Raw genomic sequence first — 12,166 nt, forward strand, 5'->3', positions numbered from 1 at the left:
GCTTTGTAACTTCTGAATATGCAGTATGTGGTTTATTTCACAGGAATTAGGTAAAGGCTTTATTCTGGTAGCAGCAAACTCTGCTTCAGTGCCTAACCTCAGGAGACTGTAAATGAAAAAAAGGTTTCATATAATGAGACAAAGATGCATAGTTTTTTCACTATTATTCTCCCTCTAGTTTGCTTTCCTACCTAATTTGGAAAAAAAAAATTAAAAAGCTCCAACCTGAACCTTCTCCTGCGGAAACCTGCCTCCTGCTTTGAGGTGTTTGCATGGGGAGTGCCCATCACCCATTCCCCACGCTTGTGCGCTGTGGATGGTAAACTCGGCGGTGCTGGGAACAGCTCAGTGGACATATGCAGCACACTGTGTGAGTTCACAGCATTATCACCCACCCAGATTAGCAGCTGAACACTGCTGGCTACAGACAGCAATGCCTGCAGGTAAATACAGAACTTGCAAGATATGGTTGAGTTGCTGACTCCATTGCAAGCTCCTTGCCTGACCTTGGGACTGGAGCACTGTCTGCCCCTGTGCTTAAAATGTTAAGATAATATTACTTGTCTGCCTCACAAGATTTTGTGAGGTTAGAGACACTGTTTATTCAAGCTAGATGTAAAGTATTACAGCAATGAGAGTGATGTAAATACCTGTGCTCATGAAACCTCAATTAAAGCACTATTTCCTCTTGCTAAAGGAAAGCACTTAATGCCTATCAGTCCCTACAAAGTCCCAGGACAGCTTACACACAGTTTTCCCTCTTTCAGAGGTAAAGAAATCCCAGTGGCAATGGAGCTTCAGAGGGAAAACCCGCAGTGAGTGAGCACAGAGCACTTCATAGCACGAGTTTTGCTGTGATTTACAGTCTTGTGCTCAGTAAGGAGCAATAGCTGGGGGTTGGCTTATCCCATTAGTCCCAGTCTTGGTTGACCAATGGAGCTGGGGAACGATGGGGAGCAGTGAAGGCCCCGAGGTGCATTTAGAGGCATAGCTGCCTGAGACAGACACCCCTGGGAGCACATGCACATGCCACATGCTGTATGCACACAGTAAGAGGTCGCTTAGCCAGGGCTTTACAAATATTTTCAAAGTGCTTTACAAACAATTCATTAATAGATGACATATTTTTGCTAAAGGCACAACCAGCTCAACCAGATTTTATTACAGGTGTAAATAATATCAAGAGAATTTAAGTGTGAGCCTCATTTCTCTGCTCTTAATCCCTCCTCCTGCTGACATGTTAAAGGTCTGCTTAATCATCCAGCCCTTTCCTCCCAAATGCACAAATGCTTCATCCACACATACTTATTTTACAGGGATTTAGACGAATGCCAGGAGGTACCTAGCAGTGCCCTACAGGTTTCATGGCCCCAATGAAAAAACAAACAACGCTACAGCCCAGATGTGACCCAGCGGCACAGTTTAACCCATTGAGAAGACAAAGCAGCCGCTTAGAAAGCCACCCCGGACATTTTAGCCTAACAGTGGAAGAGCTGAGCACTTTGGGCTGGAGAAAGATCAGAAGTGAGGGGAGGAATGGGGCACGATTAGCCCGAACACATCTGCTGAGCCCCAACACATCTGCATGGGGCTCAGCCTACCCTGTCCCTGCGGAGCTGATCTTGGGGAGCCCCTGGGACCAACACCTTGGTGGGAACAGACAGGACAGGAGGGGGGACTTGTAGTGGGGAGAGGAGACACGGACAGAAATCCCCAGAGTTTCTGATGGATGAAGGATGGGGGGTACAGGTCACCAAGGAGAAGGGGCCCTGGCTAGGGGCTGCGGGATGCAGCCGGTGGAAGTGCGCGCCTCTGGGTTGGGGATGAGGGTCGGGGCTCCGCAGGGAGCGGGGGCGGAGGGAACTGGTGGGTGCCGGGATGAGGGTGCAGGTAGCACCCCGCGCCCTGCCCTGCCCTGCCCGGCGCGGAGGCGCGGCGGGGCGCTGCGCTGCGCGGGGCGGGCTCCCGCGGCGGGGGCGGTGGCGCCGGGAGGGCCGGGCCGGGAGGCGCGTCCCTCCCCTGGGCCGTTTCTCGGCGAGGCTCCGTTTAATAGCGGAGCCGCCCCCGGCCCGCCCCGTTGGAGCCGGCCCGTGCGGCACGGCGCGGCCGGGGCCGGGGCCGCTGCGGGCCATGGCGGGGGGCGGCGGGGGGGCGGCCGGCCGCGCCCGGCTGCTGGCCGTGCTGCTGGCGGGGCTGCTCGCCGGGGCGCGGGGCTTCGGCGACGAGGAGGAGCGGCGCTGCGACGCCATCCGCATCGCCATGTGCCAGAACCTGGGCTACAATGTCACCAAGATGCCCAACCTGGTGGGACACGAGCTGCAGGCGGACGCGGAGCTGCAGCTCACCACCTTCACCCCCCTCATCCAGTACGGCTGCTCCAGCCAGCTCCAGGTGCGTCGGGGCTCCGGGGGGCTTGGGTTCGTGGGCGAGCTGGGGACGACACACAGCGGTGCCGTGCGGTCCCCGGGCCGGCTGTTGTCCCCCAGCATCCCCATCCTCATCCCCATCCCCTCGACTCAGTACTAAACCAACCCGAAAGTCCCGCCGCCTCGCAGTGTCGCTCCTGGCTGGCTGGCGAGAGAGCGCGGCTCACGTTGGGCGGAGGTTCGGGGAGCCGGCGGTGTCCCGGCGGTGTCCCGGCGGTGTCCCGGCGGTGTCCCGGCGGTGTCCCGGCGGTGTCCCGGCTGCCCGCGGCGAGGAGCGCCCGCCGGAGCGCGGTACCCCCTGCCCGCCCGCGGAGGCTGCGGCTACTCCCGGAGCTTTCCCGGTCGCTGCCCTTCGTCCCGGCCGTGCCCCAGGTGCCGCGCCCGATTCCGTGCGGAGCGAGCGGAGCTGGCCGCGGGGAGCGGCGGCAGCTCGGGACCCCGCCGGGAGCTTCACCGCGGAAGTTTCTTTCCCAGGCGAATGGCAGGATCCCTGTCCTCCCCACGGGCATGGATTTCCTCAAACAAAACCCAGCTTGTTTCTCGGGGCAGAGTTCCCGAGTCAGCACGCAATTCCTCTCACGGTGTCGCGTCGCTAAACTACGATTATTCAAAAGACGAGAAAACTACAATATTTTATTACCGTTGTAAATGCATACGTGACCTTATTGTAAAAGAAATACATTTTTCTAGGAGGATCGTGAACTAAAGTATTTCAATAAATGCTTTCCCCCCCCATTTGTTTCTTAACTGGAATATCCAGGCAATGCTCAGAACAAATATATGTAGTTGTTTAAACCACTTTTATTTGGTTTTCTGCTTTCTTAAATTGTACCCTTGAGGTTTAAATCTGGCTAAATCCCACTTGCTTCATTGGAACTGATGGGCTAAATTTACATGGAGCTAATCTAGGGAGTAAAATGTTCAGGCTTTGGCTTCAGACCACATTTGAACTGAAAGAAGACAACATTGTTATTTTTTCTTCTCTTTTGTTTTTATTGTTCTTGGTGTATTTGTTTTATGCTGCTTCCTGTTTTTTTAAGGCAAAGGATCAAATATTACTGCTAAAAAGGCAAGAAGAGAAAACTTGTTATATTTCAACCTGTTTCATTACCCCTAACGAACTTGTGATTTCTGTTTCTCTCTTCCAGTTCTTCCTGTGTTCGGTTTATGTCCCAATGTGCACAGAGAAGATTAACATCCCCATAGGTCCCTGTGGAGGCATGTGCCTTTCTGTCAAAAGAAGATGTGAACCTGTTTTAAAAGAATTTGGGTTTGCCTGGCCAGACAGCCTAAACTGCAGCAAATTCCCACCCCAGAATGATCACAACCACATGTGCATGGAGGGCCCAGGAGACGAAGAAGTTCCCCTTCACAGCAAGACCTCCTTGCAGCCTGGAGAAGAGTGCCATGGCATGGGATCTAACTCGGATCAGTACATTTGGGTGAAGAGAAGCTTGAGCTGTGTCCTGAAATGTGGCTACGACGCTGGTCTGTACAGCAGGTCGGCTAAGGAATTCACAGATATCTGGATGGCCATATGGGCTAGTCTTTGCTTCATCTCGACTGCCTTCACAGTCCTGACCTTCCTGATTGATTCATCCAGATTTTCCTACCCGGAGCGGCCAATCATATTTCTGAGCATGTGCTACAATATTTATAGCATTGCTTATATTGTGAGGCTAACTGTGGGCCGGGAAAGGATATCCTGTGATTTTGAAGAGGCAGCAGAACCTGTTCTTATCCAAGAAGGTCTTAAGAACACAGGATGTGCGATAATTTTCTTGCTGATGTACTTTTTCGGGATGGCTAGCTCCATCTGGTGGGTTATTCTGACACTGACGTGGTTTCTGGCTGCGGGACTCAAGTGGGGCCACGAAGCTATCGAAATGCACAGCTCCTATTTCCACATTGCAGCCTGGGCCATCCCGGCAGTGAAGACCATTGTCATTTTGATTATGAGACTTGTGGACGCCGATGAGCTCACCGGCCTCTGCTACGTTGGGAACCAAAACCTGGATGCGCTGACAGGCTTTGTTGTGGCTCCACTTTTTACCTATCTGGTCATTGGGACTTTATTCATTGCAGCAGGACTCGTGGCCTTATTTAAAATCAGGTCTAATCTCCAGAAAGATGGAACTAAAACTGACAAACTGGAAAGACTGATGGTCAAAATCGGGGTCTTTTCAGTGCTGTACACTGTCCCAGCAACATGTGTCATCGCCTGTTATTTCTATGAAATCTCCAACTGGGCCATTTTCCGCTATTCGGCTGATGATTCCAATATGGCAGTGGAGATGCTCAAAATTTTTATGTCCCTTCTGGTGGGTATTACGTCAGGTATGTGGATCTGGTCAGCCAAAACTCTCCACACGTGGCAGAAGTGCTCCAACAGACTGGTGAACTCAGGGAAAGTGAAACGGGAGAAGAGAGCAGATGGTTGGGTGAAACCCGGGAAAGGGAACGAGACTGTGGTATGAGAAAAGGACAGCACCCCTTTGGTGGTCTGACTTCTCTCCTGTGAAGGACTGATCGTGTGTAAGCATTGCCGTGTAAATGTTGGCAGTAGAGTAGGGAGACAGTTACACAACCTGTCTCTGGGGATGGGGAAAAAAAAAAGCTTTAAAGAATAAAGAGCAAAAAGATCATGCTGCAGATACAATAGCCATAAACCATGCTGCCCAAAATAGGAGAGCCCAGGGAGGCTTTAAAAGCTGTGAAATACCCAAACATCTTATCTTCCTTTTTTAATTTTTTTTTTTTTTTAATCAGGATGCAATCACTGAAATACTGAAGTCTTTAGAAAATGAGGTGCTGTAGCCCGTAGCTGTGGGATGATGTTTTCCTTTCATCATCTTATGACTGACAGAGGAAGGCAGTCCAGGGCCAAATTCTGGGCTTAATTAGGGTCCAGTTACCAAGTTAGCAGAAGATGGAGCACCCAGGACCTCAGTTAGATGTCTTCTTTCTGAGTTCAACACTGAGAAGGAAGCGCTTGATGAGGATTGTGTCATTATGCCCTGGGGGATTCTGGTGTTCCAATACACTGTACAACTCAGTCAGGGATCATGTCCTGAAACAAAAGGCAAATGGACTTTCCAGGTCTTACCCATGATGAGTGGGATTTAGTGAGGTATTAGTGAGGATGACTTTTAAGTCATCCAATGCCCTAATAATAATTTCGACTCATTCTTTTTACCATTTGTAACCTGGTCTGAATGGAGAGTTGATTCTGCCTTGTGGGAATTTGAACCTCCCTGTGTTTCTCCTCACCTGAATTATTCTGTGATTCTGTCAATATTTCTAAATTCCAAAAGCTTTACTCAAGGCCATCCTCAGAAGCAGAGGAATCAGCTCAAAGTGGGAAACTATGTATGGTTTTCTGCATCTATTATCGTTATCCATCTGCCTCCATTCCTGCCCCTTCGGGGGTTACTGCTATTTCTAGCAGACCACTTGATTCTGCTGTGTTTATTAGCTTTAAAAAAAAGTCTTAACAATACAGTGTTCCTTCCTGCAGGAAAGAGAAAAATTAGTTGAGGGTACCTTCAAACAATGCCATGTTTCTCCAAGCAAACTTACTTGTCTCCCTCTGGAGACTCATTGCATGAAACAATTAAGTCTTAATGTATTTCATTCAGTGTGATGGTATCTCCTCTGTAGACGCCAGTCTGGGGAGAAGCAAAATGTTAAGTTCCTTGGCAACCTCATGTTCACACAGATCAGTTGTATAATTAAGTGTGTCAGTTGCAATTAAAAGAACATTCTCAGCCCATGACATTGCAGTACAGCTGACTGCCTCACGTTGATGCTTCAATTGCTCGCTGACAGCTATGGAGACTTTTTAAATGTATATTTACACACAATGTGTGCAGGCATTCAGTCCTCAGGAGCAACAAAGACCTTTCCAGTTTTTGTAAAGGGATCCAAGAGATCCAGCTTCTTGGTGAATAATGTCTCAAAGCAACCATTGAGTTTTCTTATCCTTTTATTTGAGGAGGCATTGGCTTGTGCTCATGGGGAGCTGAATGTAGTGTCAAGGGCTTGTTTGACTAGTAGGAAAGGTGATGCAACTACAAATATCCCAGAAACACTTAAGAGAACACTGTGAGAGAACACTTAAGAAAACACTTTGAAAGGCCTTTGGTTTTGACTGTGTGCCCCAAGCTTTTGCTTCTTTTGTTTGTGTGCAACCTGATCAGCTGCAGAGCATCCCCCTGGTGCCCCAACTCCCAAGATCTTTCAGGGCAGCTGAGAACAGATGCTGCTTTATTCAAGTACTTGCTTTTCACACAGGTGCCCATGTGCTTCCCAAATCACAGTTCACTCCAGCTCTGGAAGTGAGCACTAATCCGTCCCAGAAGCATGTATTGTTTCAATGTCAGTGTCGAAACATGTGCTAGAGAACTATTTTTTTTTTTAAAAACAAAAAGCCAGACCCCAAACAAACCCTAATGGCAGTCTTTGCGGTTGGGCTCCCTCTCCAGCAGAACAAGTGACAACTTGACACATTCTGCTCAAGACACACAAGCACTGTCTTGGCCAACACCACATTCCAGCTGGGCCTTTTCACCCTCTCCATAGAGTCTCTTGCTGTTAGTGTTGTGTTTGGATCTGGTTATTCCTTTGTGGACAAGGAGTGTTGCAAGTGTGAGATCTTCAGATGGCTGGGCTTCTCCATCGTGCAGTTCTTCTGCTGGCGCAGTGAGGAATGTAAAGTCAGCAGCTGTATATTGCCTATCAAGGAGCAAGGATGCAGTATGACCCTTTTTCTGTATCCTACTATTTGGCTGTGCCAAGGTGTCATGTTCACTTAAGGCGTCCTTCATTCTGAAATGCTTTGGATACTCTCCTGGCCACTAAGACCCATGTTTGACCAGACTGATTCAATAAATGGCATTTTTAACCTTGTTACGTACACAGAAGTGAATGTTAAATAGTGCCTTCTTGTCAAATCCTTGCATCTCTGCCTGTGACCCTGTGAACTGTTGACAGAGGGATGCCCCCGGTGATGTGAGACAAAGTGAGCTGGATGAGGATGGCACTGTGTAGCCCTATGAGGGACCTGGGGGGATATTCTATTAAAGAAGGTGAGGGATTCAAATGCTATGGAAAAGAGGTGGGCTGGGGAGAGATACCAGCTGCTGTTCCTGAAGAAACATCTTTCCCCAGCAGTTGGGGGAACGCTATACTGACCCAAAGTGAAATTACTTGTTGCTTCAATTATACCATTCCATCACTCTATTCACCCACATGCATTTACCTGGCTCCACTCTGGGGCTCTGTGAGTGGCAAGTCACAGCAGACAGCCTAAAAACTGGCTCTTTCCAAGAGTGGCTATCAGCAACTCTTGGGTTCTCCCATTTCAACATTGTTATGAGCCTAAAGCCAAAACGGGTGTGACTAATCCTGTCTCGGAAGTGCAGTTGCTGTGGTTATACAACCAGAAACTGTACAGGCGTTTCCTCCGATTGCGCAGTCCCTGCTCCCATCTCCCCCCTCAGTGTGTGCTCTTGGCACTGCAGATTTCAGAAGCGTCTGCCAGAGAGGTACAAGGTTAGCTCTTACATTAAACACACAAGTTAGCTCCTTTCTCTGAATTTTAAGGAAACAGACACTGATTATTTTGGGGTGTACAGAAAATATATCTACTTCAATGTATGTACTGTAAATTTCTAATTTATCACTGTAAAATACCAAAACAACTTTGCTATTTAATTTTTATATCAAAATAAAACTTTAACCTCTGTGGATAACAAAACAATTCCTGGCAGCCTTCACATTTTTGGTGAGTTTGTTTCTTAAATGGGCTTTAGCATTGTTGGAAGTGCTTTTTTCCCCTGAAGAAAGAACAACTGAAATGCTCATGCTGTGGAGAAAGGATTTTTTGAATGGGTTAATCCAGAATGGTTTGGATCTCATAACTGAGAACGAGACATCCTTGGGCAGCAGTGAAAGTATGTGCATGTTTCTGCACATGGGGTGGACAGAAACCCTTTCAAAGACAGCACAAACATCCTGGGTGCTGGCTAGGGGTGCACCTGGAGTTTTGATGTTGTGTGAGTGTATCCTCAAATCCCAGCAGGAAGGCAATATGGAAACACAATGTGCTAGCTGCTTCTCTAGCACTGCTGTGATGTGGCTCCTGAGCAGAGCAGCACCTCCTGTAAGGCTCTTTTTATTTCAGGTGTTATGGGATATTTACATCCAAAGATGTGCTGAGCATTCAGATCTGGGGTGTATAGTGGAGAAGGGCAATGTCTCCACTGGTCTGTTCAGTATATGGGAACTATTAGTGGCTTTTAGAAGGGGAAAATCCTAATCTTAGTAACCTGCTTGAAATGAGTTTTTATCCTTTAGGTGATCTCAGTGATTTCAACCCTTCAGAGGAGAGATTCAGTTTAATGTCTACATTTTCTAGCAATGGTTTTCTTAAAACTTAAGCTTATTAATTCTCTACTTTTCATTCCTGTTTGTCATTTCTGTTCACAGTTGGGATGTATGGGAACAGCAAGGAGTTGCTTTTTGTGTACATACCTCACCAGTTTCTCTTGACACTGATAGAACAGTATGCAATATTAATCATCTAATCCCACTTAATCATCTCCATCATGAAACATTCTATGTGTAGGACTACTTAATTAGCAGAATGTTATTCTAATAAGAATCTAAATCAGACTAAAGTGGATAATAGTGAGGGTGTGCTATAAAGAAGAGTAGCAACTATCACCTGTGTCTCTGTAGCTAATCAAGTTTTGAAGAGCAGCATCTAAAACTAGTAATTATGAGTGATTTGCTCATGCCTTTGGCAACTCATCATTGTAATGTAATATTCTAAGGTTGGTGATTAATGAGATCTCTCAAACTTTTCCTAATGAGTCTTTAATAAAGCTGATGTTAACTGTAACAAGCATAAAAAAACTTCTGGGGAAGGGAACAGGACCTCCCTCTTGTTCACACCACCTGAAAACCTCAGGCTTAGCATTCTAGATGGTTTTGGCTGCTCCAGGTCTCTCTTACGGGTGTTTGCCTTCACACCCATCCCTCACATTGGATGTCTCAGAGCACTACCTATGAAGTGACAGTGGATTGCTGGAGTGGCTCTGAATGGTGAGCAAGCTCCTCAAGCCACACAGATGACAAATCAGCTCAGGTTTGCCTGTTGAGGGAAGTATCTATCTGTACACAATGCTCACAAAAAGTTATCCTTTATGAGGACTTTTTGTGGTTGTTTTGATATTTAGGCTTGGGTTTTTTTACTTGGTTTGTTTTGTCTTGGGTTTTTTTGTTTGGGTTTTTTTTTGGTTTTTTTTGAAGCTGTCTTTAAAGAAGGTGAATGTTAGGGAGTTTGTAGAGAAGGATGCCAGTTTGCTGCCAGCAGTCAGGAGCAGCCTGAGCTCCAGTAATGCAAAAGTACAGTATCACTACTCCCTGGTTCAGTGGTGGTTTCTACCACACCTCCTCCGTCCTCAGCTGCTCATTCCCATAATGGTGCCAAATCTCAGCTCCTCCTTCACTTTGCCAGTACAACTACTTGTGGTATGGTGCAGGCATCATCTTGCAGAGCTGCTTCCCAAGCACTCTTGCACCATCATCGCCATCAAGCCAGAGCTGTGTCCACCTGCAAGGTTGTAGGAAAGGGTGAGAGCGAAGTGACAACTACCTGACTTCCTCCAGCTTCCCCAGCCCCGATTAAAATAGCAAAGCCCTCAGCAGGGCTGTTGGTAACTCCCTAATTCTTTAGCTGGGATGACTGAGTCCAGATGTGAACTGCTCACCTATAGGTGAATGCCCCATTACACAGCCCCATAGCAGCTGTGCCGCTGATGCTCCAGAGTGCCCTTTTCAGCATGCTTGGACTAATTGGCTCATAATATAGGCCAGGAGTTTACAGTTCCTTTCTCAACCTAGGATGGCTTAACCAGACTGCCAAATACTGCTGTAGCTTGTGTACAGAGCTAAGCATTTTTTTGTGCTTGCAAAGCCAACACTGGCTGCAACAGAAATGAGGCGGAACACGGTCCTGGCTGGAGCTGCACTGTGCCACCCTGCTGCACCTCACCAAGAGGAATGGATGAGAGGATGGATCCAGGTCAGGCAGATCTCAGCTGATGCTGAGCTGGTGCAATAGATCTCGTATCACTACTATTTCCTGCAGCTGGGAAATTATTCCTGACCAGAGGTCCTGCACATCCTGGCAGGCTCCAGCTGTTGTAACAGCTTTGTGTTGTTAGCAACCAGATGTTTTGTTTTATGCTCTGGGAACAGCCTACCAAGCTCACCACGGGACTGGAAGAGCACAAAGGTGGCTTAGAGGGGAGCGGCAACAAACGAGGACTCATGGGCTAAGGTATCACTGAGAAACTGTTGTTCTCTTTTCCTAGTGTTTTTGGGGAGCACGGACCTCTTGTGTGTCAGATGTTAGGTACAACACTAGAGAAAACAGGTTAAACTCCAAAGACAAGTATTATTGAAGCAGAAAGTTTACTGTAATTTGTAACTTTGATTTTGTTGTCATGTTGCCTTCCAGAAGGGAAAGTGCTTATAAATTAGATCCATTTATAGAGCTCAGAAAAGGGATACTTTACTTAAATATTGTCTATTTTTAAATCGATGGTTTAAAAAACTAAAAATAACCAAAACAAAACCCCCAAACAATTACCCATGATTTGTCAATACACTAGCAAGATAAATATCTTCATCTTTGATATCCATCAGTGTTTAGCTAGTTTCCTGTCTGGTTCTTTCATTTCCTGAGCTTACTCTGAGGAAGGGAAAAACATCCATCTTGCAAAATAGATGAAAATCATTCAGCAGTCTGCTTCTGCTTCTACAATATTAAGTTTTAAAACATTACAATGCAGAGAAACAGCCTGACAGTAAATGTTTAAATGGATGAAGTGTTTTCTTCCGAAGCAGCTCAGAGGCACTCTCACTCAAGTACTTGGTAAGGGATGATAAGCGGAGTGCCACGGAAAAGCAGAAATTTGGTTTTTCAGGGATTTTTCTTGCATTTGAAGTTCCTCTGCCTTGCAGCAAGGAATGGCTGACATCTAGTGGCAGCTGCTCCCTGGCCCCAGCACTCGAAGCTTCTCCTAGCCCTGCTCTCCACTCATGTCCTGCCATTCCCAGGCAGATGTACTTTTCATAGCACTGTTGGGCTAGGACATAAAGTGGGAGTTGCTGCCACAGTGGGGCTCCTCACCTCCACCCACGCCCTGGAGCTGCCAGACTGCATCCCAACTCCCTTTGCAGTGCTCCCGGGAAAGCTGGTGTCTCTTTAGTAGAACCAACACCATGTAGACTTTTGTAGAATCATAGAATGGTTTGGGTTGGAAGAGACCTTTAAAGGCCATCTAGTCCCAACTCCCCTGCAATGAGCAGGGACATCTTCACCTAGATCAGGTTGCTCAGAGCCACATCCAACCTGGCCTTGAATGGTTCCAGGAATGAAGTATCTACCACCTCTCTGGACAACCTGTACCAGTGTCTCCCCACCCTGACTTTCTTACTGGTTCCTAATATTGAATGCATTACACAGGTGTTTAGAGGCAATGGTGTGCAGCAACAGGACGACCATCCATCCCCTCTCTCCATTAAAGCTCCAAATCACCATATGGAAAGGTGAGGGCAAAGCAGGGCAGGTACCTCAGCTACTGATGATGAAGGCTTTGTCCAGCAGCACATTCTACCAGCTCTGGGCCATACATTATTGTTTGTACAAAGTGCATCAGCTAAGAAAA

The 12,166-nt window shown here is 47.3% G+C and overlaps 1 protein-coding gene across 1 annotated transcript; it reads left to right on the forward strand.

The window, feature by feature from the left end:
• Nucleotides 1-2,100: 2,100 nt before the first annotated feature.
• FZD4 (frizzled class receptor 4) lies at nucleotides 2,101-8,187 on the forward strand. Its single transcript, XM_085065406.1, has 2 exons — nucleotides 2,101-2,391; nucleotides 3,575-8,187. Exons 1-2 carry the CDS (start codon nucleotides 2,131-2,133, stop codon nucleotides 4,901-4,903), a joined length of 1,590 nt encoding a protein of 529 aa, XP_084921532.1. The 5' UTR covers nucleotides 2,101-2,130; the 3' UTR covers nucleotides 4,904-8,187.
• Nucleotides 8,188-12,166: the final 3,979 nt, after the last annotated feature.

Source organism: Lichenostomus cassidix, chromosome 1, assembly GCF_008360975.1.
Source record: "Lichenostomus cassidix isolate B80296 chromosome 1, HeHo_3.0, whole genome shotgun sequence".
NCBI classification, from domain to species: Eukaryota; Metazoa; Chordata; class Aves; order Passeriformes; family Meliphagidae; genus Lichenostomus; species Lichenostomus cassidix.